This window comes from Geotrypetes seraphini, chromosome 18, assembly GCF_902459505.1.
Source record: "Geotrypetes seraphini chromosome 18, aGeoSer1.1, whole genome shotgun sequence".
Taxonomy (NCBI): domain Eukaryota; kingdom Metazoa; phylum Chordata; class Amphibia; order Gymnophiona; family Dermophiidae; genus Geotrypetes; species Geotrypetes seraphini.
The window spans coordinates 18,845,482-18,867,989 of NC_047101.1; the positions used below are offsets into that span (position 1 = coordinate 18,845,482).

At 44.0% G+C, this 22,508-nt stretch overlaps 2 protein-coding genes across 9 annotated transcripts in view; one reads left to right on the top strand and one right to left on the bottom strand.

Annotated features, from left to right (window-relative positions):
* The window catches only part of CNOT8 (CCR4-NOT transcription complex subunit 8), a 40,609-nt gene extending 39,811 nt beyond the window's left edge, over positions 1–798 (bottom strand). For 3 of the 5 annotated variants that reach the window (XR_004537487.1, XR_004537488.1, XM_033927110.1), the window contains exon 1: positions 559–798. Coding sequence is in view for 2 of the 5 variants with exons in the window: in XM_033927110.1 (XP_033783001.1) it covers positions 559–724 (166 nt within the window). In the remaining 3 variants the exon portion in view is untranslated. Of the gene's footprint in view, positions 1–529 lie in introns of all 5 variants that reach the window. The other 2 variants (XM_033927109.1, XM_033927111.1) reach the window with 2 other exon arrangements.
* Positions 799–6,375: 5,577 nt separating this feature from the next.
* FAXDC2 (fatty acid hydroxylase domain containing 2) overlaps positions 6,376–22,508 on the top strand; it is a 42,440-nt gene continuing 26,307 nt past the window's right edge. Inside the window, exons 1-4 of one of the 4 annotated variants that reach the window (XM_033927291.1) lie at positions 6,376–6,461; positions 10,172–10,244; positions 19,173–19,217; positions 20,160–20,251. In XM_033927291.1, the coding sequence (XP_033783182.1) occupies positions 19,173–19,217; positions 20,160–20,251 (137 nt within the window). In that variant the 5' untranslated portion in view covers positions 6,376–6,461; positions 10,172–10,244. Of the gene's footprint in view, positions 6,462–8,530; positions 8,865–10,171; positions 10,245–11,450; positions 11,592–17,000; positions 17,084–19,172; positions 19,218–20,159; positions 20,252–22,508 lie in introns of those variants that run through there. The other 3 variants (XM_033927292.1, XM_033927294.1, XM_033927293.1) reach the window with 3 other exon arrangements.

A 22,508-nucleotide genomic window follows, 5' to 3' on the forward strand; every position in this document is an offset into this window, starting at 1 on the left:
ATTACAAAGACAGCGCTTTCCTCAGGGCCACCTCACTTCTTCTTTCCTTTCTCCCTATCCCAGCTACTTGTGGCTCTGGGCTGGTCACAGCCCTCCTCTGCTCCAGGTGTTAAATAAGTACCTGTACTGAATAGGTAAACCGCAGAAAGGTGCCATATCATAAGAACAGCCTTACTGGATCAGACTAATGGCCCAGTATCCAGGGTTCTCAGAGGCCAATCCAAGTGGCAAAAACCCAAACAGTAGCTTCCCCCACGTCTGTCTCAATAGCAGACTTTTCCTCCAGGAACTTGTCCAAACCTTTTTTTTTTAAAGCCAGCTACATTAACTGCTGCAAGGCATTCCAGAGCTTAACTATTCTCCAAGTGAAAAAAAAACCCCAATATTTCCTCCTATTGGTTTCAAAAGTATTACTCGAGTCTTCCCCCCCTCTTTATTCCCCGGTACCTCATTCCCCAGGTCTAGTAACTCCCCTCCTGCCCCAGGGCCTCCCCTTCCCTCGCGCCTCCTCTCCACGCCGCACACTTACACCCATATTCCCTTTCCCCGCCGGCTCACCGCTCGGCACTTGGGGACCGGCCTCGGCCGCCTCCTCGACGACCCCGCTCCGCTCCGCCGCCCGCCCGATGGCGTCTCCAGGGTGATGGGGAGAAGGCGGCTCTGCGCACGCGCGCGCACTTCCGGTCGCCCTGCTGGGCCCGTCAAGGCTCGGCTCTCGCGACATCTGCGGGTTGCGATGGCGACGGCTCACTGCGCAGGCGCTTAGCGGGGTTCCCTTCCCCGTCTGCTCCGGTAGATGGCGACTGAGTCGAGCATTTTAAATAGGCCGCGCGCTGTTGCCTGGGATCGGCCGTAGAGGCTTCAGGGTTGGTAAAAGTTGCGGACGCTGCTGGAATCCTTGGCAGATGGCGCTCACCTTAGGGAGGGGCAAGAGAAGCATTTTGCCCCTCCCCCCCCATTCTTATAAACATCTCCCTTGCTATTACTACCGTCTTCATATGCAAACAAAAATTATATTCCCCGAATGCAGAAATTCCTCCCTACATTACTGCACCGTAGATGCAAAGCAGGCTGCTCCTGAAAGAGGTTCTGCTACTTTTCATCCTCTGGGCTCTGAGACTGAGTGGAAAGCAATGACTCAAGTGAGGCTTACTCCTCTGCTTATAAGTTTAACGCAGGGGTCTCCAAAGTCCCTCCTCGAGGGCTGAATCCAGTCAGGGTTTCGGGATTTCCCCCAATGAATATGCATGAGATCTATGTGCATGTATTGCTTTCAATGCATATTCATTGGGGGGAAACCCGACTGGATTCAGCCCTCGAGGAGGGACTTTAGAGACCCCTGGTTTAACGTGTGCAGAGAGAAATGGAGCCTTCTGGTTGGATGAGTGATAAACGAGGAACTACCGGGCAATCCAGTCGGGTTGTCAGGATTTCCCCAATGAATATGCATTGAAAGCAGTGCATGCACTTAGATCTCATGCATATTCATTGGGGAAATCCTGAAAACCCGACTGGATTGGGGCCCTCAAGGAGGGACTTTGAGACCCTACAGGCAGCCAGGTGAAGAATATTTATGCACAAAGGCAAGATTGAGACACAGTAACTCTTGGATCACTCCCAAGTATCCAGACCACCCTTCTCTTCTTTTTTTTCTGTACCCTTTTATTACATTACATTACATTAGTGATTTCTATTCCGCTTGTGCCTTGCGGTTCTAAGCGGATTACATTAGAAGATGGCTGGTCATTTCCAGGCGATGACAATACAATTATTTGTATAACTTTACAAACTTTGCATACCTAACTTTACATAACTTTTCGTACATAACTTTACATAACTTTACGTGGTGTTACTTTGTGTTACTTTACATTATCCTTACCGTGCTTGCATAACTTGCATTAAGTTTACATAATTTATCTTACATAATTTATCTTACATAACTTTACAAGACTTTACGTATAGTTATTTTATGTTATTTTACCTTATAATTCCAGTACATTGCATAACTTACATTACATGATATTACCAGGCATAACCTTATGTTATATTACAACGCATAACCTTATGTTACATTACATAACATTACAAAGCATAATCTTATGTTACCAGAATATCGTCTGTTCCTAGGTTTTTATATCTGATTTTTCGGTATTTGGGGAAACTGTGTTTCTAGATATGAATTGGCTTTTCGCCCGTTGCTACTAGATTAGAAGATGCCTATGGGGACGAGATTGCAGTTGGTTGTGAGTTGCAGGAGGTTATGAAGGGAGAGAAGAAGATGGTAGATTATAATATTGGAATATGTTTTTTGAATAGTATGGTTTTTATATCTTTTCGAAACGCTTTGTAGTCCGTAGTTGTGGTCAGCAGCTTGGATATGATGGGGTCAATTTTCGCGGCCTGTGTAGCAAGTAGATTTTATAAATAAGAAGTTTCTATTCCAGCTAGTAACATTAGTATATAATACATAAAATCTTTTCATGTTCCCCAGAGCTTTTTTTGTGGTCCTTAACATGAAAAAGGTGTGAGAGCACTGATGTACAAAGTGACAACTTTGATAGGTAAGTCTGGAGAGTCTGAATGCCTGGTGGGTAGTTGTCCCCTTAATTTTGGCCTTCCTATAGTAGGGTTTTGAGCAAGAGCTTGCTTTAAATTCCCTTAAGGTGCAGATGGCAGAACTGGCATTTTACAAAGGTGAGGGGAACGGAGGAAGTTGAACTAAGAAGAGGAAGAGATGTCTGGACCGCAAATTATGAAACAGGAGGAGGGAAAAGGGAGAGAGAGTTGGTGGGTAATGGGATGGAGGAGGCACTTTATAGGGGTTTAGACAGCCCTTCAATGTGGAGGCAACACATTCCTTCTCTCTTCTCCATTACCCCCCTCTTGCAGTTGGTAATGCATTTTCCCCCTCTCCTTTCCCTCTTCCCTGTAGTCCGGCATCTCTTTCCCCTCATGCTGCCATTGCAGTTCTATGGCATCACCTGTTTTAAGGAAGCCTCGCCTCTTGTCAACCTGAAAGTTTTCTTTTTCAGAGAGAAAACTTTTAGGTCATTGAGGTGAGGCTACCTTGAAAGAGCTGATGCTGGAGAACTGTAGTGGAGTAGGGGGGAGGGGATGGGAAAGTGAAAGAGATGCCAGACCACGGGGAGCAGGGAATACAAATAGAGAGAGACACTGGACTGCATAGTTTGTGGACTAGGGGGAATGCTGGACAGTATATGCACAGGAGCCTGTGTAAAAAATTTGGGGGAGGGGCCCCAAGCCCCCCCCCCTTGTGGATATTCCTCTAGCAAGAGGTGGCAGAGATGTTGGATCTAGGGGAAGCATGCTAGAGGGAAGATGCTAGATGGAAGGGCAGTTGGGAAGAACAAGAAATATGTTGGTGCAAGGGATGAGAAGGAGGGAGAGAAGGAGGAATGTTGGACAGGATGGGCAGATGGGAGAGATGCTGGATCATGGGGCAAGAAGAGGGAAGAACATCAGGAAAGAGAACGGGAAAAATGTTGGACTATGAGGGGAAAGAGAGAGAAGAGGTAGATGATGGACTGTAGGGGGGAGGAACACGAGGGAAGAGAGATGGGACAGGAAGATGGTGGAGGAAAAAAGACCAGATGACACCATTCGGGGTAGAGGGATAGGAGATGCTGGATTATAAGAATGTAGGGATGGGATATACTGGAAATTGTGGAATTGTGGGAGAGACTGAAGGAGTGGCAAGGAGATGAATGAGAGGAGGAGAGTAAGTACAGAGGTAGAAATGTAGTAATGAGGCATATGTAGACAAAAGATAGAAAGGAATAGGAGGCTGGGAAATGCATGAGAAAGGAAGATGGAAAGATGGTAAGTAGCTGAAAAAAGGATGGGTGAAATTTGAGTGGCCGGAGAGGCAGGAAAAAAGGTTAAAAAAAAGGACAGAAAGAGCTAAAAAGGAGAGATCAGTATATATACAAGACAGAAGAGGAGAAAAGATATATATGGACAGCAACCATTGGAAAGGGAATTATCAGAAGATAAAGAAAAGCAGAAGAGACAAAATGGGACCAACACAATGGAAAAATAAAATGTCCAGACAATAAAGGTAGAAAAACATGTTTTGTTTTAAATGTATTACCTGGAATGTTAGTTTTGAGATATGTGCATCACAGATATTTATTGTGTTCGATGGCTTACCAGACAGCTAATGGTGGGTGATGGGTGGGGATGGGCAGTGGCCCTGAGTCCAAAGTGGGTGGGTACTGAATTTTCTTTCCCCCATGCCTCCTGCCCAAATGCAAAATATAAATACTGTACCTAAGTTGGTGGGCTTCCCAAAACCTGGCAGCTGAAGACTTCTTCCTCTAATCCATCAGCCAGAACTCTTCAAGCTCTGCAGCTGGTTGCTGCTGAGACACCCCCTCTGATGTACTTGTTCTGGAGCAGAGTCGGCAGCCACGCTGAGCTGCAGGAAGGTCCCACGAAGACTACGTCTGCCGGCTCTGCTCCGGAAGAAGTACCTGACGTCCGAAGGGGTGAACCCAGTAGCCGCAGTCATCATGGGACCTTGCCGCAATGCCCTGTGTCTGCCTGGTCCACCCCCCTCCCCACCCCCCTGCGACAGCAGGTACTTCTTCCGAAGCAGAGCCAGAAGCCGCAGTCATCGTAGGACCTTGCTGCATGAAGGGAGAGAAAGAAGCAGGACTGCTGGTATGGAAGCATGGTGGAGAGAGAGAAAGGGGGCAGGGGGGTATGAAAAGGTGGTGCTGATGGAATTGGGGTGCAGGGAGAGGGGAGAGAGACATAAGGGGAAGGATACTGGAGGGAATTGGATTGGAGGGAAAGATAGGGGGCAGATGGGGGAAGGGATGACAAGGGGCAGATGCTGATGGAAGAGGGGTGGATGGAGAGAGAAAGGACAGACATTGGATGTTAGTGGGGAGGGTAGAGGGGGAGCCTATGCTGGATGGAAGTGCAGATGGGAGAGCTAAGGGAGCAGATGCAGGAAAGAAATGGGGAGGAGAGAAAGAGGGGAGCAGACGCTGGATGGAAGTGGACAGAGAATGGAGAAGGTACTGGATGGAAGGGGTAGAGAAAGAGAGCACATGATGGAAGGAGGGGACAAATAAACGGAGGGCACATGATGGGGGGAAAGGATTGAGTTAGTGAAATACTGAATGGGGTGAGGGAAAGAGGTGGCAAGCTGTAATAGACAGTGAAAAAGGAAATTGATAGGATAGTAAGAACGTAATCTAGACAGATACAGAAAATAAATTGAAAAGGAAAATGAGGGAAAAAAGGGAAAGGGATTGGAGAGGAGAGGTGTGGGAGAGGGAAGGTCTCGGTTGGAGCGCTGGTCTTTGACCTAGAGGCCGCCGCATGAGCGGACTGTTGGGCACGATGGACCACTGGTCTGACCCAGCAATTCTTATATTCTTAAGGAGAGGGGAGAGATACCAGACCAATGGGGGTGAAGGGAGAGATGGAAGGGAGAGGCATACAGTTTCTGGAAGGAGCATAGGAAAGAAGATGCCATATAAGGGCAGAGAGAGGGCAGACAGTGAATGGAAGGAAAAGAGTAACAAGAAGAAGGAAGAGAGTAACAAGAAGATGAGGAAAGCAGAAACCAGAGAAGACAAAGGTAGAAAAAAATTTGACTTTTTTTTTTTTTTTTTTTTCTTTAGGAGACATGTGTCACTGTTTCTGTGGTGTTGCATTGCCCCTTTTACAAAACTGTTGAGCGTTTTTTAGCGCCGGCCATGGTGGTAACAGCTCTGATGCTCAGAATTCTATGAGCGTCTGAGCTGTTACCACCGTGGCTAAAAACCGCACTACAGTTTTGTTAAAGGGGGAGGGGTTAGTTTGTGATGACATATTACATACTAGGCGAAGGTGTTTTCTGTGTTCTGTGTGTTCGAAAGGCATGGTTTTCTGTTAAGATTGACTGTGCAGGATTGATCTGTACTAGTCTGGCTTGTTTAGTTTTACAATAGGTGTATTGATGTTGTACTGCTCACTGCATATGTAAGATGCTGCCTTTTCCTAAGTACACTCTGTGTGACATTTGGATTGTTACTAAAAATTATGTTTTTCATACAGATGGGGGGTGTCAAAAAATAATGGGCCCCAGGTGTCATATATGCTAGGTATGCTACTGTTAACTGGATAGGTTTTTTGACAGTTCTTTTTGTGTTTTAATAAGAATCATTCTTTTAAGATAGAAAGACCTGTATGATGGATATGTTTGCTTCTGTGCCTGCCTGATCTGCAGCAATATTAGTATTTCAACCCTAAGAATCACAATAAAAGGCATTTCCCTTTAAGGCTTTTGCCGGATTACATAAAGGATGATGTCTAGCTTCATACCACGTGCTAAGAGGAGCCAATCGCCTGCAGCTAGATCTGGTAGCTAAATAGTAACAGTGGCTGTAGTTCTGACTGGGAGACGGGGCGTCAAGGAAGAGTCTCGGAGCTTCAGCAGAACAAAGGTGAGGGTGCTGACTGATCCTAAAGGTGGAAGGGCTGAAATCTCAGGAGGAAAAAAAGGGACCAGATTAAGATGAAGGGGAGAGATCAGTTCTGAAAAGCGAAAAAAATAAAACAAGATTCCAAACTGTTGTTATTTTGACACTGACATTGGGAGTTCAGCAACAAAATGAAACTTATCTGAGGCTTTGAGCGTGCAAGGTCAGGGGGAAGAAAACAGTATTTAATTTCTAGCTTTTAATTAAGGATTTTCTTAAGGATGCCTTGCTTTTGATGGGGTTGGGGGTTGTTTTTTTTTCTCGCTGTCAGGATACTTAGAACTTCTGGATTATATATACTTTCTTAAAGGGTAAGAAAGACCGTCATCTTCCAGCAGCCTAGCGACAAAGAATTAACAGAAAGAAGTGACAGAAAAAAATTGTCCTTGAAATCTTGGTACAGGCAGTCCTTGGGTTAAGAATGAGTTACGCTTTTAAAGCTGTTCTTAAGTCAGATTTGTATGTTAACTCAGAACTTGTAGGTTTTAAAATTCTTGCTTCTTACCTCTGCTTCAAGCTGACAAAAGGGCCGACTGTCCCTACCATGCTCCCTCTAAGATACAGCATGCACAACCACACACTTCTTAATGTGGCCATGCATCATTCTTGAATCTGATGCAGAAGTGTAGGAGTCTATGCCACTGGAATTACTGCTCAGTGTAATCAAATGAAGACGCAGCTGCGTTCTTAAGTACAAATCGTATTTAAGTTGGGCGTCTGTAACTCGGGGACTACCTGTACTGTAGTTGGAGAACGAGTTTACTCCCTCTTTTACAAAGCCGCACTAGTGTTTTTAGCGCCGGCCGCAGCAGTAACAGCTGTGCTAAAAACGTAAGCAAAGCTTAAAAACGTGCAGAGGCGACGGATCATTTGCGGTGGGTTTTCCTTCGCCCTCAGTTTTACCTCTCCTTTACAAAGCCGCGCTAGCATTTTTAGTGCCAGCCACCGTGGTAAAAGCTCCTACGCTTCTAGAATTCCTATGAGTGTCCGAGCTGTTACCGCAGTGGCCAGCGCTAAAAACGCAAGTGCGGCTTTGTAAAAGAGGGGGCAATGACTAATTAATTTCTTGCAGCTTCTTTGATTTTGTTCTTATATGTCCCTGTTTTATTCATATTATATAGCGAGTGACTATGTATGATGAATAGACCAGGACCGAGTACAAACCTGTGCAAGAGAGCTTCATTCTTAATGGAAATATTAGGCTTATTTACTCTGGTTTGGTTTTCATAAAAAGTTATTTATTTGTAGATATTTTAGTTACTTGTAAACCTAAAATTACCTTTTATTGTGTAATATTTAAATGTGGCTTGGCTTTAGCCAGTTAATCTAATGCAATCTTGAAATACCTTGAACTCTGCTGATAATATTTATTTTTGTAGCTGTACTGGACTTTAGTGGTGTTGTTCATTGGTAAGAATTATGAAATAATTGCTGTATATACTCAAATATAAGTCAAGACCCCCATTTTTCCCCCCTAAAAGGAGGAAAAATGGTTGACTCGAACATAAGACAGAGGCTTAATATTCAAGTGTCATGCCCTGCCAGGATCTGCAACCAGTGTCCCCTCCCTCACGCCCTCCCCTGCCAGGTTCTGCACTCAGCCCCCCTCCCTGCCAGGTTCTGCACCCAGCCCCCTTCCTGCCATGCAGGCTTTGAACCCTGCCAGGCTCTGAATCCAGCCCCCTTCCCTGCCAGGCTCTGCACCCAGCCCCCTTCCTGCCCTGCCAGTCTCTGAACCTAGCCCCCTTCCTTCCCAGACTCTGAACCAAGCCCCCTTCCCTACCAGGCTCTGAACCCATCCCCCTTCCCTACCAGGCTCTGCACTCAGCCCCTTCCCTCCCTGCCCTACCGGGCTATGCAGCCAGCCTCCCTCACTCCCTGCCAGGATCTGAACGCAGCCCCCCTCACTCCCTACCAGGCTCTGTACCCTGTCCTCTCTTCCCCCTCTGGTGGTAGGTCAGGAGGGATCCCTCCTGTCCCGGTCGATTGTAACAAATTTTTACACTCCCCTCCCTCTGCGTACCTTTTTTTGCATCCCTGGTGATCCAGCGATATATGGGCAGGAACGAGCTTTCCGCGCTCCTGCCCTGCACTGAGCCCCTCCCTCAGATCTCACGGCCAGCAACAAGCGGCTGGCATTCAGGAGTGAGATTTTCAAGCTCCCACCCGGCCCTGCGCTGCTCCCTGTATGGATGCCACCAGTTCTCGCAAGTCCTGAATCGCTGTCAATTCCACAAACTGAAGAAGCTGACAATGCATGCAAGACTATGCATGGGAAAAGGGAATTCTGTGCACTTTGCACTTCTGTGAAAATTCTACATTGTGCAGTCATGCAGATTTCCACCAGGAATAATTAATGTACAAGAGGTACTGTACGTCTTTTTTTAAAATGAAATGGAAGGAGAGGGAATAGGATGAAGTTGAGAGACGATAGGCTCAGGAGTAATCTAAGGAAATACGTTTTTTACAGAAAGAGTGGTAGATGAGTGGAATAGTCTCCAGAGGTGGTGGATACAAAGACTTTGTTCGAATTCAAGATAGTGTGAGACAGGCACCTGGGATCAAGTTTCAAGTTTATTTATATTATTTGATTTAACGCTTTTCCAAATTACAAAGCGTTTTACAAAAGATAAAATAGGATTTCGAGAAATCACTTATACATAGTATATTAACCAAACATACAAGGGTAACAACTTTAAAAACCACTAGAAACAGTAGGAAAGAGGGGAAGAAATACAATTTTTAAAGAAAAAGTACATAAAAGGGAAGTACATTAGGGGTATGAGGAAAAGAATTAGGGACAGAAGAAAGGTCAATAGGGAGGGATTTTGGTAGTCTGAAGTTAAGGGGGGTTGGAAACAATAAGATTTTACCGGGAAAGTAAACTTTCAGTTAAAGGCTTCTTTAAAAAGAAGGCACTTTAAATTTTTCTTAAATTTTTGCAAATCCTGTTCAAGTCTTAAGTATAAAGGAAGAGAGTTCCAAATCGTTGGGGCAGTAACCGAAAAGATAGAAGCACGGCGTGTTCCGATAATTTTTAAAGAGGGAACATTTAGAGTAGACTGAGAGGATGATCTAAGAACTCTAGGCGAACTATATGGAATCAGAAGCCTATCTATGAATGCAGGAGTATTTGTTTTTGTTGTCTTGAAGACTAAAAGAGCTATTTTGTATGTAATCCTGTATGATATTGGCAGCCAGTGAGCTTTTTGAAGTAGAGGTGTGACGTGGTCAAATTTTTTTGAACCTGAAATTATCTCACAGGGATCTCACAGGGAGAGGAGTTAGTAGATGCTCAGATGGGCAGACTGAATGGGCCATTTGGCCTTTATCTGCCATCATGTTTCTACTAATTTTGTGCTACTCTGCTGAAATTTTATACTTTATCTTGTCTCTTGGTCTGAACTCCAGAAAACAAATCTCTTAACTTAACTAAGTGAAAGTCCTTGGACAGGCAGAGGAATGTAAAAGATAAATTTTACACAGCCTTGTGTACACCATTATCTGAAGCTATAAAACAAATTGGCATGCAATGCAAGGGGAAAATAATGAACAGTGCCGCAGAATATTAATGCTCATATTAATTATGTGCAAGGGGCATTTCACAAGAAAGATAACCCAAGCTGGATCTAGTTTCAGGTTTTTTTTTTAATTATTTATGTTTTGTTTTATAGAAAGTACAAGAAAAAAGATCAGAAATTCAGCTTGTTTTCCTTGACATAGTTAAACAGTGGGTTAAACTGAAAGGTGAGTATTTACTGCGACTTATTTTGTAGATGGTAAGGGCTCATGCGCTAATCAGCGTCCGGCAATGTAAGTGCACTGATTAGCGTAGAAACACCCACTCTCCACTCCATACACCCCCCCCTTCCATGCTAAAAATATTTTTGGAAACCATTCCCTTTATTTCTACAAAGCTGTGTGAAGATTGTAGTGAACTAAAGGGAATGATTTGCATACCTCTGTGAATGTTAACATAATCGCAAATCACAAGTATACCTTTTCAGCTGGTTTAAAAGAAAAAATATTTTTGGAGCTTGTGGTTTGCGCCCTCAGATTCAAAAGTTACCACAGGACGCTTGAGCTAAAGTATGGAATATAGTCTTCCTCGACAGTTAAAGAAAATAGACTTTTATTATCTATTTTGTAAGGCCCAAAAAATTTATTTATTTGAGGATGTAATTTTAATTGTATTTTATTTGGTTTAAATGCTATTTTCATTATATTTCTCCTGGGCTGATGATTATTGGGGCAGGGGTTTGTAATCCATATCGAATCTGCAAAGGAATATATGAGAGACTACTAATCTTATAGCCCGTTACATTAACAGGTGCTAGAATATGTGTGTGTGTCTGTCTTTATTTCTTTCTCTCTCTCTCCTTAGCCTGTCTTTCTTTCTTTCTTTTTCCTCGGCTGTCCACCACCACCCCTTGCCTGCTCCCCCTGTCCATTCTCCCTTCCTTTTACCTCCCCTGTGTCCACCACCACCCCTTCACTGCTCCACTTATCCAGCAGCAGCCCTTCTCCCTTTGTTTTACCTCCCCCCTGGCCAGCAGCACCTCTTTCCTGCTTCCCCTGTCCAGCAGTAGGCCTCCCTTCCTTTTTCTGCCCCTCACTGTCTACCAACACCTCTTCCCCTGTCCAGCAGCAACCCTTACCTCCATTCTTTTTTGTCTGCCCTCCACCGACATCCACCTTAAGCCGCCACGGCCTGCAGGCACCTCAAGCTGCGGCATCATGCAGGCGCTTCAAGCCGCGGCGGCATGCAGGCATCGACAGTGTGCTCGACTGCGGAAGCACCAGCGCCGAATAGCTAAAAGAGAGAGAGAAAAGTTTTCGGCGGGTATCAGAGCAGCCGGTGCAGGCAGAAGGATCCCTATCTGCCGTTGCCCAGCGCAGAGCGGCTTGTGGGACTTGGAGGAGTTGGCCCAGCACTGGTGAGCGGAGTTCCCGGGCGAGGAGGCTCCTGCGATGCAACTGCTCTCCGTGCGGGACATGGAAGTGGAGCTGGAGCGATGCAAGGGCAGCCTGCGAAGTCTGCAGCGAGAGCTGGCCGAGGAGAAGTTCAAAGTCGTCTATGGGAGTCTTTGAAGTGTAAGATGCGTAGTAAGCGCACATGCGCACTCTTATCTGCCACAGCCTGACAGATCAGGGAAGTACGCGGTAAGAGTGCGCATGCGCGCTTATCATTTTATTATTATAGATAGTATAGCATGTCAGTTGCAAACACTGGTTGGTTTTGTTGCCCCATGTGAAACATTTTATGCAAAAGTCCAGAAGAAGGTTTCCTTCTCAGGAGTACAAATCTTGATAATTCAGAGGTTAAGTTTTGCTTTTAGTGCCTTTGCTATTTCCATCTCTGTTCTTTTATTTCAAGGAATTCCAGAGTAGATCAAGCAGCAAGGTGTTTGTTTGGTCAGGACCAGGATTTTGCATCTGGGGGTCTCCTGAGTATTACTGAAATTATGTTGAGCAATGCTAATCAGAGAAATAAAGCTTGGAAGCAGATCAGAAAACTATGAAAGTTTGGTACTTTTACCAGTCTTTTACTGACTAAGTCATAAAACCGAAGGGAAAAAGTAAATTTTAGCAATAACAGGGCAAGTGGATGTATATCTAATACACTTCTCCCTCCGTATTCGCTGTGATAGGGGATTAAAAGAACCGTAAATACAGAAAAACTGTGAATAACTTTTTCATATGTTGTTTGTTATTTTCTATTAAAAACCATCGTGAATATGGTGAAACCGCGAATAACATGGTGGGAGACCTGGTCTGTTCCTGAAGGAGAGGCAAAACGCGGTGAAGAAAGTGCTGGGAATCAGCGATTTCTCCATGCAAGCTGATGTAATTTGGGGGGCAGGAGCCAGTAAGCTAAAAACCGCGAATAATCGAAACCGCAATTGCTGAAACCGCGAATACAGAGGGAGAAGTGTATATCAGTACTCTTGTTGTGTAAGAATGTAAACCAGCATTAAAACTGTTATAACTACGAACATAAACTATTGTATCAGTGTGTTAAAATATGCTCAGAGACTGTGAGATATTTATCTCACATTTAAAGCCTCACTGACTCATCATTGCATATTTCAAATTTTAGTTAGAACATAAGAACATAAGAAATGCCATCTCCGGATCAGACCTTCGGTCCATCAAGTCCGGCGATCCGCACACGCGGAGGCCCTGCCAGGTGTACACCTGGCGTAATTTATAGTCCACCATATCCTTACATGCCTCTCTTAAGGAGATATGCATCTAGTTTGCTCTTGAAGCCTAGGATGGTCGATTCCGCAATAATCTCCTCTGGGAGGGCATTCCAGGTGTCAACCACTCTCTGAGTGAAGCAGAACTTCCTGACATTAGTCCTGAACCTGTCCCCCCTTAGCTTCATTACATGTCCTCTAGTCCGTGTCAAATTGGACAACGTAAATAATCTTCTCTGCTCTATTTTGTCGATTCCTTTCAGTATTTTGAAGGTCTCGATCATATCCCCACGCAGTCTCCTTTTCTCAAGGGAGAATAATCCTAGTGTTAAGTCTATCCTCGTATTCCAGTTTCTCCATACCCTTCACCAGTTTTGTTGCTCGTCTCTGCACCCTCTCCAGCAGTTTTATATCCTTCTTTAGGTAAGGAGACCAATGTTGGACGCAGTATTCCAAGTGCGGTCTGACCATTGCCCTATAAAGCGGCATTATAACTTTCTCCGATCTACTCGAGATTCCTTTCTTTATCATGCCCAACATTCTATTTGCCTTCTTTGCCGCTGCCGCGCATTGTGCCGACGGCTTCAGGGTCCTATCTATCAGTACACCCAGGTCCTTTTCTTGTTCACTCTTCCCCAGAGTTGCACCTGACATTGTATACTCGTATTCCTTATTCTTATTTCCTAAATGCATTACCTTGCATTTCTCCACATTGAACTTCATCTGCCATTTCTCCGCCCATGTTTCTAACCGACACAAGTCGCTCTGGAGTTTCTCTCTATCCTCATGCGATCTGATCGCCCGGCATAGTTTTGTATCGTCTGCAAACTTGATGATCTCACTGGATGTTCCTTCCTCCAGATCATTGATATAAATATTAAAAAGGATCGGCCCAAGTACCGAGCCCTGGGGTACACCACTAGTCACTTTCTCCCAGTCGGAGAACTTCCCATTTATGCCCACTCTCTGCTTTCGGTTTTCCAGCCATTTGCCTATCCATCTTTGTATATCCCCCTCTATGCCATGGCTTTGTAGTTTCCTGAGAAGTCTTTCATGTGGAACTTTGTCGAACGCTTTCTGGAAGTCCAAGTATATTATGTCCACCGGCTTCCCACTATCAATTTGCTCGTTCACGGTCTCAAAAAATTGGAGTAAATTCGTCAAACATGATTTCCCTTTCCTGAATCCGTGTTGACTGGGTTTCATCAAGTCGTGTGCGTCCAAGTACCGGACCATGCTTTCCTGATCAGTGCTTCAACCATCTTGCCGGGGACAGACGTAAGACTCACAGGTCTATAGTTGCCCGGTTCCCCTCTTGATCCTTTTTTGAAAATTGGGGTGACGTTCGCTATCCTCCAGTCGTCCGGTATCTGTCCAGTTCTGATTGTCAGGTTTGCAAGTTTTTGCAATAACTCTCCGATTTCAACCTTCAATTCCTTTAAGACTCTCGGGTGAATTCCATCCGGTCCAGGGGATTTGTCACTTTTAAGTTTGTCGATCTGATAGTAGTCATAACCATCAAAATAAACTCAAAAAGTACAACTTATTTTAAATGTATCACATTTGCGAGGTCCTGACATGGACCCTGTTTCGTTTTCTGCTTCAGGGAAACCCCAATAAATCTTTACATCAAAAAACAGGGTCCCTGCACCCTTCAGAGTAGCTCTTCCAAAGTTCCATGCACTGAAAAACAGCGCATTATGCAGCCACAATTACGGTCTCTTCTGTTCTGAAAGCTTCAAAAGACAAACGGCAAAAAGAACGATAACAAAAAAGTTTCCAGGTTATGGTATGGGCCAAAGTTTCCCAAACTATGGGTCAGAACCCCAAGTGGGGTTACAAAACTTGTATTTGGGGTCATGACTTGGGCGGGTTCTCCATACGTGCATCATTACTGTCACACAATTTTATTTGGCCACAAAAAAGATTGACGAGCAAAGGTGTAGGCTAGTGGCTCTTACACCTGTCCTGGGGGGGACCCCCGGCCAGTCGGGTTTTCAAGATATCCCTAATGAATACGCATGAGGCAGATTTGCATATAATAGAAGTGACAGGCATGCAAATCTGCCTCATGCGTATTCATTAGGGATACCTTGAAAACCCGACTGGCTGGAGGTCCCCCGGGACAGGTTTAAGAACCACTGGTGTAGGCCAAAGCCTGTCTTACTTCACAATAATTCTTAACCAACATTTGACCTTTTAGAATAACCATATAAATTCCGTTTTTTTTTCTCATGACCCAGAGCAATTTTGGAATTTTTTAAATTTTATTTTCAAGTATGCAATCCTAGGGAAACAACATTATGCATGAAAAAAATATATATATGGAAGCTCAGAGCCCTGGATCTCCCTCCCCACCTCCAAAAAAAACTGACCATCTCAGTAAGGGAAGCATTAGCAACAGAGGCTTCTACTTACGAACACTCTTGGAAATGTCCATTTGACCTATTTTGTAATCTGCCTAGAACTGCAAGGTTAAGGCTGGATAGAAGTCACTAATGTAATGTAATATATGAAGTTAATTTTAAAAAATCATCTGATTCCCAATAGCAAACATTTTACTTGAATATTCTTAAGTGGGGCTTATTGTGTCGTAGATTTCTGAAGTAAATACCACAAGCAGACAGCATAAGGAGGGAGGATAGGGCAGTTCTTTCCTAATACACAATTTCCTAAGTGCCTCAACTTTCTAGCTGCCAGGTTGCCATGGGTATAAAGCCAGTATTGATTGCATGGCTCAATAACACTTTGTGAATTGACTAAGAAAAGACACCAGAATAGTTCTCACCAAGTTAAACGTCCACAGCAATGGATTATTTTAGTTTGGTTTGGTTTATTTATTTATATCCCGTCCTTACCCAGGGTGGGTTACAAACTTAAATACAAAATTACGTATGTAGTTGTATAGTTAGCCGACTAGCTGAGAATGACATAGAAAGGAGACGATAATAATAATAATAACAGTTTATATACCGCAGGATCGTGAAGTTCCATGCGGTTTACAATAATTAAAAGATGTTACAAATTAATGGGAATTAACAAAGTTAAAAGCTAGAGATTAACAGCTCTAGGGATCAGTTATTGTGGATTAAGATTGTACGGGTCAGTTGCCTAAATACTTCAGGAACAGATATGTTTTTAGGCGTTTCATAAATTCCCCATAAGTAGTAGGCTTAAGCAATTGTTCCAGATCTTTACCCCATAATGCTGCTTGATGTGAGAAAAGATGTTGAGGATGTCTTTTAAGTTTACATCCTCTAACTGGAGGGGAGAGTTCATGTGTGAGCTTTTCTTATGTCTGTTGGTTGAGAAAGAGAAAAGGTCAGTTATATATTTAGGGGCTAGACCGAATAGTACCTTAAAGCAAAAAGACTGGATTATCCTAATGGGGGATATCTCAGCCTTTACATATTGTGTAGCTGCTACTTCAGTGTCAAAGAAAATGCCGAAGAGCTTAAGTGAATGGGAGGGTGATAAACTGCTTTTGGCTCAATTCACCACTCAGTCAAGGACCTCCAGCACTTGAAGGACTCTACTCATGGTCTTCATGACTTTCACCTATATTAGCCATTCAGTTGAGATGCCTACAGTCTCAGCAATCTCACTCACTTTCACTTGGCAGTCTTCCATAACAATATGAATGATTTTTTTCTATCATATCCTTCATGGTGACTTCAGCTGGGCATCCAGAGCGCACTTATACTCATTTATCCAGAAATAGTCCATGCAGAGTCCCCATGAACATCATTCAGCTCAGCTTTGATCTGCTTGGCTGTCCACTTCTTCAAATAAAAATGTTTCATCACTGCACGTGTAAGATGGTTCTTGCAGCTTTGAAGGTTCACTCTACAGGGTGTGACAAACCCAGCACCAGCACTAGTCCAGTCCCTGATAGGATTAAGTGCAGAAGAATGGACCAGATTGATTCTGGCGCTCAACTTGAGGCTGACCTCCCTTGCCCCTATAATCAAAGTGATAGTGAGCTGGAACAGAGGCAGGCAGGTTGGCAACAGCAGCTTCCGGGCTTTAGAACAGCTAAAGAAGCCACAAGGAAAGTTGCTGCAGTTGAAAAACCCAGGCAGAGGAAAACTGCTGTAGAGCCAAAACCCATCCCCCGCTACAGGCTGAAGGGGATTGGCTCTGATCTGTTTAAAAGCAGGCAGAGACAAACAGGTAGGGGAGGAGCGAGTGACGAGGGCGAGTCACTCCCACAGCCCAAGGCAGGAGAGGAGCTGTGGAAAAGGGCAGCAGAGGAAAACGTGTTGGATTATCCCATGCAGGATTTGGAGGAAATCTTAACCCCTTCAAACTATCCAGTGCCAGACCAGGTAGAAGGCATGGAAGTAGAAATAGCTGGCCCTAGGGCAGAAGGCCAAGTAGAAGGTATGGAATTCTGAATGAAAGAATACAGCAACAGGGAAACTGTTTGTGCTTTATGTTTTCTTTTGCATATCGTTTTTTTTCCCTCTCTCTGCTGCCTAAGTTAAACCTGAAGAAGGGGATATATATTGAGCTGTATAAGCATGAGAAGTTGGAGAATAATACTTGCCTGAAGTCTGAATCAAGTAATGCATTCAAAGGCAAGTTTATGAACCAGAGGCAGACTGCACTGTTTAAAGTGTAGTTGGAACTGTAAGAAAGTTACTGTGACTCCCGTTGCAGGGAGCTAATTAGATTAACCGTCTCAGCTGTGTGATTTGTGCCTGCACGTAGGAGCTGAGAGAAAAGCTGTACTGCTAACAGAGTGTGCTGTGACGATTTTTTGCCTACTGAGTTCTTGTCTGCTTGAAAATGTACTGTAAGTTTGATTTTTGCCAATTTACTATTTTTGTTCAATGACCTGCAAAGTGATATTGTTTTGCTGTTGCATATCTTTTGACCTGGAGGTCAGAATAAACCACTTTTGTTTTCCTAAAGAACTCGTTTGCTTGGTGATATAGTGAAACCTTGTACTTACCCTATATCTCGAGGGGCCTAGACCGTTGTCTGGGGCCGCCTAAAAATCCTGAAGGTACCCCTAGTTGAAGGGGACGCGCCCGAATCAGTGTGTTTGTCACACGTCAGCCCTGTACTGCAAGGGGGTTTGTGACAAGGGGCACAAGCAACATCATTGTTAGAGACTGGAGCTATGGTGTCAGACAAAATCTGCAGGGTAGCATCTTGGTTATCACTGCATTTGTTGATTTAGCATTACAGACTGGATATCCGAGGTTGGGAAGATTGCAACTTCAGCAGAACAGTGCTGAAACGTCCAAGTACTGATTTTCAAAGCCAACTTTCTGGACTTCTAGCTATGCTTCTTAGCTGCTGTGCATCCAAATTTTTGATGGGGCATGTTGGAGGCATGATATGGGTGGGCTTTGGAGGGTCTTAGCACTGGGACATCTTGCAGTGATAATTAAACATGTCCCAAGATGTCCAGGATGAAACTTAAGACATCCAAGGCTAGACCTGTTTTAAAAGTGTCTTAAGTGCCAAAAAGGTACCCAAATTCACTATATGACCACTGGAGGGATTAAGTAATGACTCCCTCACTCTTTTCAGTGGTTATTGATCCCCTCCCAGCCCCCAAAGATCTGAATAAAATAGTACATCAGTCTCTGGAGCAGCAATACAGTATGGGAAAGCACACAGGTGTCTTAAGTAGCCTTGGGGTGGGCTAGTGAACCATAGAGAGGAGAACCCAGGCCCATAACCCACTCTAACCATCAAAACCCTACTATACTGCCATATAGATGCCACCTGTTATGCTGTTAGGAGTTAGGCCGCTTCTTTACTGCAGCCATGGCTACCATCAAGAATCGGGTTCCCTTTGGCACTATAACTTTGGTGCTGGGGGCAGGGGTTCACTTCTTTGGCACCATCAAAGTTGGGGCCCTTGCAGCACCAATTTATTACATCCTACTCATCTTCTGGTAGCGGGGCCTGACTTCCTTATTATCCTCTTATTTTGGCTTCTCTCATCAATTTGCGTAGAAAATAGGAGAAAATCCAGTGGAAATAATTTTTCCAGTTAAATATTTGCTTATCAAAAATTGCTATAACGCATTTCCAAAGAGGTCAAAGCCATGTACAATTTAAAGTTAGAGAAACAGAAAGGAACTCCAGATAAAAAAGGGGTGAAAGACTGAGGGCCTGTTGTGAAAAAGGAAAGGGAGGAGTTATGTGACAGAGGCATCTCTCTTGGAAAATTGCTATGGGTAGAAAGTATCCCTGGACCTTTGCACTTGCTTTTCTGCATTTAAAATATCTGGAAAATAAGGCACATGGAGATAAATATATCAATGTATGTGCACTATTTTCCAATCCTACCCAAAACAAGTCCCTCAGCATCAAACTAAATAGCATTGAAAGTTGCTTTCTACATTAGGATCACGGTAACCATCTTTTCAACATGCCCATTTTCCTTTTGTGCACCAGACTTGACGATGTCTTTTAAGTATTGATTCATGTTGCATGTTTCCTCTTTCAGATGGGATATGATGGAACTCTGGCCCTTGCTGAGCGACATAAACAGGTACAATTAGAGAAAGAAAGTCACCAAGGTCATTGGAAAACATGTAATACATGCTATTTATATAATAAGCACATGAATATGGACTAATGACTTAGAACTAGTTAAAAGCTTTATCATGATGTTTGAACACAAGTAGCGCATCCTGTAACAACGATGAGTGTTTTCTAATTCAAAAATATTTTTTTGAACTGCCTCCATTGTATGCAAATCTCTCTCATTAATATTTGTTGTGGATATTCTAAATCCCAACTTGGTGGGAGATCCCCAAGGAATGGGTTACAAACCACATCCCCAGAGTAGTTATTTTCAGTCACTATCTAACCATTGGTGGCACATAAGTTGTTTTTTTTTTTTTGGGGGGGGGGGGGTCCGGGTGGCCAAGGCAGGAGGGAGTGGGCTTTCCCTTCTGCTGATTTTTTTTTTCAGTTAGAGGGGGAGGGGCAGGTGCTGGCTCAAAATTATTTTAATAGGCACATTGTGTTTCTGTTACACACACACATACACATCTGTGCCCATTAAAAAGGGGGGGGAAAACCCCTACTCTTCCTGCCCTGAACAGCTGAGTGGCAGGAGGCTGCTTCAGGACTGCCCCTGTCGCTCAGCTGTTCGAGGCTTCTCCTGCTGGCTCTGTGCATGTATCGGTTGCTTTCTCCGACGACTGTTCGAATGGGATTACGGCAAACCTCCCCAAAAATCATTTACATACAAAATTGTTTCAACATCGATTGCCGTTTTCAAATCTGATAATTTACCGGCACCACAGCAACCCACAGGATTTTGACAATGATTTTAGAGCATCTGGCCCAGAGTCTCATGATCTGAAAATGAAATCCAGCTTGTAATGGAACTGATCTATTTGGAAATCAAAGAGCAAATAGCATGAGGCATGATGGTTAGCCAACAATATTGTAATTCAGACTCTGCCTGTTCTCTGCTCCGCAGAAAAGCCAGCTGTGGGATTTTCTGAAGAAGATGGCATTTGTGCTGGGAAGTGGGTTGCTTATATTCGCTGCCTTCAGGAACTCTCTCACTTGGTAAGAATCCCTTGAGACTGCCTGGGAAGAAACCTTGTAGTAGAAGAGTGGCATAGAGTGGCCACCAATTGGTTTGGCTGCTCTGTGTACACTGTTCTATCACAAAGGGTAATCAGTCCAGCAAACAACATATCTGCACAAACAATTGAGATATTAATGTAAGCCATCAGAGGTAAGATCCCTCAAAGCAAAGTCAGTGAGAGAATTATTATCACCAGATTTGTCAGCGGTCCGTTATTCACTCTTAAATGTTATCAATTTCTCTTCAATGAAAGTATAATTCAATAATAATTCTCTCACTGACTTTGCTTTGAGGGATCTCACCTCTGATGGACTATATTAATATCTCAATTGTTTGTGCGGATATGTTATTTGCTTGACTGTGATATAATTATACATACACCTTCAGGTTTTTCTAAATAGTGAGCATTATTTTTCATTTTGGATGTTATGTCACAAAGGATAACCAGACATTATGGGTAGGGTTGCCAGATTTTATTAGTCTCTGGTTGCACGTCCTTCTGACTGTGAATTCAATATTTCTCTTTCTGCTTCCTCTGCTCTGGACCTCATTCCCTTCCCCAACCAACATCTCTCTTTGTCCCTCCATCCCCACTGGCAACATGTCTTCCTTTCTCTCTCACTGTCTATTTTTCTCTCATTTCCTCCCTTTCTGTAAAGGGAGTGAGGAGAGAGAGAGAAATCCAGGGTGCATCTCTCCCACCCCCTCTACTGCCACATCTAACATTTCTCCTTCTCTCATCCCTTGGATTATGTGCAGCATCTTTCACCACTGCCCATCAGCCCCATGCACATTTCTTCTTCTGTCACCCTTCTCCAGTACATGCCACATCTCTCCCTCCACCACTAAGTCCAACATTCCTCCCCCTTGCATCCCTTTCAATCTGCCTCACTGTTCCCCCTCTCCATGACCATATTCAATATTTCTTTCTCTCATCTTTCTGTTCCCCATGCATCTCTACCTCATTCTTCCTCTCTTTCTCTCTCAATGCCCAAGTTTTCCTTTCTTCATTTCCCCATGTGCACCATCTCTTTCCCTCACTCACACACTCATGCCCAACAATTCTCCCTCTCTATTCCCTCCCTTCCTCCATCCTCATGCATCTTTCCCCTCTTCCTTTTCCCTTCTCGCCATGTGCATCTCCTCTCTCTGTTTCCTTCCATTCCACTTTATCCATGTGCACCTCCTTCCTCTCTTTTTCTTTTCATCCATGTGCATATCTTTCCTTTCTCTTCAGTTCCCATTCCTTCCATCCATGTGCATTTCCTTCTTTCTTCCCTTTCTTCCCCATCCCATAAGAATATCCCTACTCCTTCATCCATGTCCTGCATTTCTCCACACCCATCCATCCAGTCTTACCAACTCTCTCCATTTCCCCACATCCCCCAATCCAACATTGCTCCCTCTCTTCTTCTACCATCCCCCCAACATGTCCAGCGTTTCTTCTCCTCTAACTTTCCTCCTGATGCTCTACCACTGCCTGACCCAGAATCTGGATTCCACATAAGGCCCAGCACCAGCACTAACTTCAACGAAGAGCCTTCACGTCCACACGCTCGGGAAGGCCGTGTTGACTCTACCCACTTTGACACATTTGCATCAGAAGGGTGGCTACCAACAGGGCCTCACGAACGGATAGACTCAAAGGCTCTAAGTCAGTTAAGCTAGTGCCAGTGCTGGGCCTTATATAGGCTCCGGACTCCATGACATCTGACATCAGAGGGAAGTCTTCTGGGTCAGCTTCGGTGGAGGGGCATACCGCTGGAGGAAGCGATTGCGTACCGTACCACGTATTGGGAAACGCTGTTCTAGGTCATCCAAGTGCCAATTTGGGAAAGATTTTAGACGTATTTATGTTTCAATTAAGAGCCCCTTAGTCCAGTTTTCCCATGCAGTCAGAAAATATAGGTTTTGTCAAATTTTTAAAAATATTTTTGGTTTTTTAAAAATGAGCTTTTCAAACCGCCCTCGTATATAAGTGCGCAAAAGCATTGTTTTGTTTTATATGTAGACATGTGTTTGACTTATTTTTTTGCTTGTCACACATATAGCTTAATAAAATAGTACTGCATACCCAATCCATGGCGGAAAGGGGTAGTTTAGCATCCTAACTAGAGTCAGCTCTGATTTCTCTAGTAATGAGCATGTTGATAGGGGTTCTCAACTGGTTTGGGATTAACTTCATTCCTGCTCATGGTATTTGGCATTCACAATCATTCTTGCATGTAGGAGACA